This window comes from Arachis ipaensis, chromosome B10 (genome assembly GCF_000816755.2).
Source record: "Arachis ipaensis cultivar K30076 chromosome B10, Araip1.1, whole genome shotgun sequence".
Taxonomy (NCBI): Eukaryota; Viridiplantae; Streptophyta; class Magnoliopsida; order Fabales; family Fabaceae; genus Arachis; species Arachis ipaensis.
The window spans coordinates 133,307,306-133,314,184 of NC_029794.2; the positions used below are offsets into that span (position 1 = coordinate 133,307,306).

Here is a 6,879-nt window from a genome sequence, read left to right on the forward strand (position 1 = left end):
TTTGTTGGAATATTTTTAAAAAAAAAAGAAAAAAAATCGAATTGAGCTGATATTTTCCTAACTTGTTTAAAATTCAGGCTAGTCCATCTTTTTTAATTTTGTTTTACCGATGGTGGTGAATCTGCTTGAATCCAACCCGTCTACTCATTTTTTGACAACTCTGTGCCAATTATTAAACTTTTAGCATTGATCGAATAATGATTTGGAAAGATCGATGAATTTATTTGTTTTTATTTTATTTTTAATGTTGAAAATATGTTTAAATTAAAGAATAAACATTGTAAACGCAGAATTCTTATATACAATATAATTTAAAATATATTTGAATTATTTTTGTATAATATTTGGTATATTTTATAAACAATCTTTTTATATAATTCACTAATAAAATATATGATATTTACCATAATATGCTATTTTTAATAAAAATGTTTCTGTATTACAATAAATTTTAATAAAAGTAATAGGTTTTAGGAACATTATCTATATGATTTTTATTTACAAAAAAAATTATTGAATAATAAAAAGATTTTTTGCCATCAAGATTTTCATTTGATTTTAATTTTATTTTGACCATTTGGTTTTGATTTTATTCTTTAATTTGGTCAGTGTTACACAAATTGAAAACTCTTTTTTGAGTGTGAATAGTTTGGCAATAAAGAATAATCTTACATTTATAGTACGTCATATTCTTTTTTATTTATTCTAGACAATTCATTTTTTTTTTAATTATTCACCTATCTTTATACATATATAATTAGCTATACCCAAAGTTTGGCTATTTGAAATGTATGGCACAAGTATATAAATAGAAAAAATACTCATTTTGGTCCTAAAGTTATATTCGAGTCTCAATTTAGTCTTTAATGTTTTAATTGTCTTAATTTAGTTTCTAAACTTTTCAATTGACTATGGATGGAAACCACGGCAGGGACTAATGTGATTAAAATTTGAAAAGTTTAGAAATTAAATTGAATCAATTAAAACTTTAAAGACTAAATTGAGGCTCCAATGTAAGTTTATGAACAAATTGAGTATTTTCTCATATAAATAATAACAAAACATAATTACTCATGTAGAAAACATAATGCCATCTCAAATATCTAAATAGAAAAATTTTATGGTATCTAAAAACATAATTACTCATGTAGAAAATATAATGCCATCTCAAATCTAAATAGAAAAAAATCATGATATCTAAATTATTACGGTCTAATTTATCTAAAAAATGAGAAAAATAAAAGTAGATCCCATTTTTTTTATTTTTTTTTATCAAATAGTTAAAAAATGAGGTACTATAGAACACAATATCTAAATATTACATACATTTATCATGTACTATAAATGTTTAGATGTAAACTTAACAAATTCATATTCATTAGTGTTTATTACTTAATAATAGAAATAGATTAAGATGACAATCTTTCGTATCTAATTTCTATAATTATCAATCATTTTAATTAACGATTTTGTATTAAACTAACCTGTAACTCGTACTTTCTTACATCATGAATTCATGATGAAGTTGCACAGTTCTCATGCTTTAAAAATGAGAAAACTCACAATCTCTAACCATTAATATTCAAGGCTTAAACTTAAAGATATATCAAAGAAGAAAAATAAATTGAAAAACTTCGGTGCATACAACCTTAAACCTTAAATTCTAAATCCTAAACTAAGCAGCCACCTGCTAATGGAAGTTCATTGGTCGCGACGCCAAAGGTGATATGGGAGAGCCATCACTGCTTTGACTTTGAGAGTCAACTCTCCATGCATCTTGGACTTGAGCAGCAAACTGCAAGTTCCATAGAACATCCTCGATTGAGGGTCTCTCTGATGGATCTTTAGCCAGGCACCTCACACACACTTCCATCATTGTCTTCAGTGATTGATCCAAGCACGCCTTGCGAATCGCCGGATCTATGATGCTCATTCGAGCTTCATCGTTTGATGTTATGCTTGCTTGCAACTACCTCACAATCCCATCATCAATGGAAGCATCAGACTCACAAATATTGTATTGCAAAAATAGTGAACCGTTATATTCAACAAAACTACTATTATCTATACAATTTGACTATCTCTAGCATTATTGATACTCTAAATATGTTAATGCGTTCGATTTCAGTCGCAAGATATTGAAGATACGACAAAAACAATACTTTTTTTTTTTAACCGAAGATAAGAGACTCGAACCCGCAACCTCTTAATTGAGTATGGGGAGACTATGCCATTTGACGTATTACTCATTGGCGACAAAAACAATACTTTACTCTTTCAGTATATTAATTCAAAGAAAATAGATTATAGGAACTCTCATAATTTAAAGAAATAATTGATATTCTTGGTTAATTTCTGTGAAACTTAATTATTTTTTAAAAATATATAAAGAAAGAAAATAAAAATGCTGAAAATACTGAATAATAAATCACAGTATCCATTTATTACCAGGTCCTTTAAGGTGTCTACATTCCTTGGTTTTATTGTCCTTCCAAGAATGAGTTCCAGTAGAATTACTCCAAAGTCATAAATATCTGACTTATCTTCATGTCTTAAACTGCAAAATAACATCACTTGTCAATTCTTAATGAGTTGCCATACCCTTTATAGTTACATTTGTTATCAGATAAATTTTCTAGTAAATCACCTTTGTTTAAAGCTTGGACTTCTGAATCCAATGGAAAGATTTCCACTTCCACTCTGCATCAGGCATGAATACACCAAATTTACTAAGAAAACAATGTAACTTCTTTATCATAAAAAGAAACAAAAATGATATTTCAACAACTTCGTATAACAAAACAGATCTATCAAACTTGTGAGAGAAAGAAATTTTATTGGTACCTTTACAATATTAGATAACAAAGGTAGGTTGTAACTGCTGATTTTTGCAACAAAATTCTGATCCAATAAAACATCAGTTATCTTTATATTGTTTGAGAATACAGCAGGGACAAGCCCTGTATGCAAAAATTCAATTCCCTTTGCTACTCCAATTGAAGCTGCTATCCGTTGTGTCCAGCTCAGTGATTTTCTATAATGTCCATCTGCCAAATAACATGCAAATATAAAAAGATGTGACTCCTCAACTTCACAAGTGCCAACGAAGTTCAAGAGGATAAATTAGAACTCTTAGGCTGCGTTTGGAAGGGAGACGGATACTGAAAGATTGAGATTGAAAGACGGAGACTAAGGGACAGAGATTAAATTAAGTCTATGTATTGTGTTTTGTATAAAATATACTGGATTAAGTTATGTCTCAGTATTATGTTTAATTTAAGATAAATATGGAGATTGTGTGATAGATTTAGAATTTGAAAAGTTATATGATGATATTTTTAAGAAGAAATATCATTAAAGTTTCCGTCTCTATCCTCAAAAATTTCATTCCGCGTCTCCACTTTCTGGAGGTACTAAAATGACTGAAATTTTGAGTTTTAAAACTGAAATTTTAGTTCCATTTTCTGACCACCAAAACACAATACCGAATTTTAGTCTTCAATCTCAGTTCTAGACTCCGAAGACAAATGCTTCCTTAATCATTGCTGTTTGGGAATTACCTGAGATCCAGCTCTTGAGTGTGCCATTGGGTACATATTCAAAGACAAGGAATATTCTGCTGACACTTGAATCATCTAAATAGCATTCAAAGCAGTGTCCAAGGGCACTGACTAAGTGGAGATGCCTATACTTTGATATCAGCTCTATGTAGTGCATAAAGTCTTGAGTGCTGAAGCATTTTCTCATTTTCACACATCTTATGGCAACAAGTGAACCATCCCTAAGTTGACCTCTGTACATCTGACAGAATGCATTACGATTTCAATTTTTCTTTGAATCAAAGTACACGTGCATCAACCAATTTGGATTGATTGACACTTAAGCAATGTGTCAGAATATTCATGAAACAGAAGCTTTCATACAACTAAGAAAACAAGATGGAGTGAAATAGAATTGGTATATATACCTGTCCTTGAGAACCTTCACCCATGAAACGAGCTGAGTCAAAATTGTTTGTAGCTACCTCAATCTCTTCCAGTGAGTAAGCTCGATAAGGTGGCAGACCAACAGATCCGAACTTCATTGTTTGAGATACATACCCTTTGATTACAATGCAAAATGGTTATCATCAAGTCTTAGTTTATATCATTTGAGCATTTTCAAGGGGAGAAAGAAAGAAAGTTACTTGCATCAGATTGTAGCTTAGTGGTGTATCCAGAAGCTGCATTTTCTGATATCAATTTCGTTGGAGGATTCTTCTTCACTCTGCTTTTGGAATTTCCTCTTCTAACAATAAACAAAATCAATGAAAAAACAGCTACAACTCCAAAAATTCCACCAACTATCACACTTGAAAGAACTGCCTTAGACACTCTTCTGTGCCTCTTCCTTTCAGGTAACAATATTCCAACTGCTATGGCTTCAGTGTGGCAAAACGACGATTCGTGTTGATCTCGATCCGTCTCCTCGAGACAATTCCCAGCATACCGGACACTCCTTCCATTCGAATTCGACTCCAAACATTTTGGTAAGCTTCCAGCCAAAAGATTTGAGGATAAATCCACTGCTTGGAGTTGAGAGTTGCAAGAAACATTATCATAAAGCATTCCTGTTAATCTGTTTCCAGAAATGTTTAGATAAGTAATAGATGGAAGTGATAACAGTTGCAGCTGGAAGGGCCCAACGAAAGAATTCGAAGAGATATCGAATCGTTCGAGCTGATAGTATGAGCTTAATTCATCAGGGATATTAGATCTAAACTTGTTGTTTCTTAGCACTAAAGTAACCAACTTGTTTCCAAGCTTCGGAAAGTCAGGTCCAAAAGCATTCTCATCCAATTCCAGCACTTCTAGATTCACCAACCGGCTTAAATCAGGTACTGCTCCATAAAACCTGTTATGAGAAAGCGAAAGAACGCGCAGATTCTCTAACTGACCGAGCGAATCAGGAAGAGAACCGTTGAATGAATTAGTCTTTAAACTCAGCACGGTTAAGGCCGGGAAGGAATCCAGCCAGTCCGGAAGACGGCTGGCAAACATGTTGTCATCAAGAATTAGTGTTTGTAGATGTGAAAGCGAAGCAAGCTCGGGAGGGATGGCGCCACAGAGAAAATTTGAACTCAGATTAAGTATCTCGAGCGACGACAAACGAGCTATCTTAGCAGGCAAGGGACCCCAAATGCCAAGAGAAACCAGTGTGAGTACTTTCAATGTAGGAAACTTTACCAGTGCTTTGACAAAGGAATCAACTGAGAAAGTTTTCGGAAGAGGCGAAGCTTTCGCTTCGCCTACGATATTAAGCTGAGTTATGGTGCCTTCATAGCACACAACAGTTAGAGAAGTTTTTGAATCTGAGCTGCAGAAGTCTGTGCTGCTATTCCAGCTGCTTAAAACAGCAGGGAAGTTTAATAGCCGTTGGATTGTTAGAAGCGCCTTAGATTGCGTTGATTGAATTCGTTGTTGCTCGGAATCGAGAATTGAGAGTGTAATTGTTACCAGAATGAGAAGCATTGAAGGATGAAGTGTTTTTGCCATTTGCAGAGTACCAAGAACAGAATGTGGCTGCTCAAGTATACAAGAAAGAGAAAAAGAAAAAGAAAAGTTGAACCACTTGGAGAAAAGTTTTATCCTATCAATCAAAGTGAGTGATGAATAAACAAAATTCAAACAATGAAGTGAAAACAAATGGAAAGAAAACAAACAAGTGTAAATGCCTTGAGAAGTAGCATTTTGCACCTTACAATAATTTCACATCACCAAAAATCTTAGTGAAGCATAGGCCAAGACAAATTTGGTGACACGGGTTGAATGAAAATGAACGGGGGGTCACAAACTCACACTGGACACTTACTCAGAAACCGACATTTCATCACTGTCAAACAATAAATGAACCACAAATGTTATGGCCATTAGAATTTATTATTTTTTTATCATTTAGACATCATTCAATTTTTTTAGTGTAATAATCTAACAACATACTTTATTCCATACTTTTAAATATTAATGGCTAACTAATAGTTAAAAACAATAAATTTTAACGGCCTTTAAACATTTCTCTAAATGATGTATAAATGTTTTCATCATCTCTTTTTCTTCTGGAAGCTAAGCCTAAAGGAAAGTCATGGCTTTCAACGAGGAAAAAGCAAAAGAGAGATTCTTCAACAGAAGCTAACCCTTTATTCTTCACTATATATAATTCCTCAACATATCCACATTTCATCATGTGGATTCCACAGATTTTGTAAAACCATAGCTACGAAATTCGTTAAGTATTTCTTAGGCTGCATGCTTTAATACGAAAATTGGTATGCTATTAATTTAATAAAATAAAATAAAATATTTTCTATGAATATACTTTCTATGTAACATATTTTACATGTGATGTATTGTGTATTTTTTGCTAGTTTCCAAACAAACCATATCGAAACATAATGCTAATATTTGTTATCTACAGTGTTTTAGCATTCAAAATAATTGTGAATCAAATAAGAAACTTTATTTTGTCATAATTTTAAGATGATAATATTGTTGATTAATTAATATTTGTTAAAGATGGTTTTGGGAGACAGTACTGTGATGTACACTTTCGCTTTCAAGGAGCGGTAAGACTTAGCTAATAGCTAGTTAGCTTTATTGTCACACTTCAACTTTGTTTGTGTGACCTTTCATTTTATTTGTGTCTTTTGCTTTTGCCGCCTTTCTTTCTTTTCACTTTCTTTCATTTTATTTGTGATCATTGAACTAGTGAAGAAGAGTACTCTTGACAGTGAGATTGTGCTCACTCTATTCTCACATCACATGAAGAGCTGACAGTGCCACGTCAGCATACACAAATGATTTTAAGGACATGCAGCCAAACCAAATTATCTTTACAATGCAT

At 32.4% G+C, this 6,879-nt stretch overlaps 1 protein-coding gene across 1 annotated transcript; it reads right to left on the reverse strand.

The window, feature by feature from the left end:
- LOC107624015 (probable inactive leucine-rich repeat receptor-like protein kinase At3g03770) lies at positions 1,424–5,824 on the reverse strand. The gene is made up of 8 exons (XM_016326447.2): positions 5,736–5,824; positions 4,187–5,561; positions 3,968–4,101; positions 3,561–3,801; positions 2,845–3,047; positions 2,648–2,700; positions 2,449–2,557; positions 1,424–1,969 (listed from the first exon to the last, which is right to left on the reverse strand). The coding sequence occupies exons 2-8, from the start codon at positions 5,532–5,534 to the stop codon at positions 1,691–1,693; spliced, it is 2,367 nt and encodes a 788-aa protein (XP_016181933.1). The 5' UTR covers positions 5,535–5,561; positions 5,736–5,824; the 3' UTR covers positions 1,424–1,690.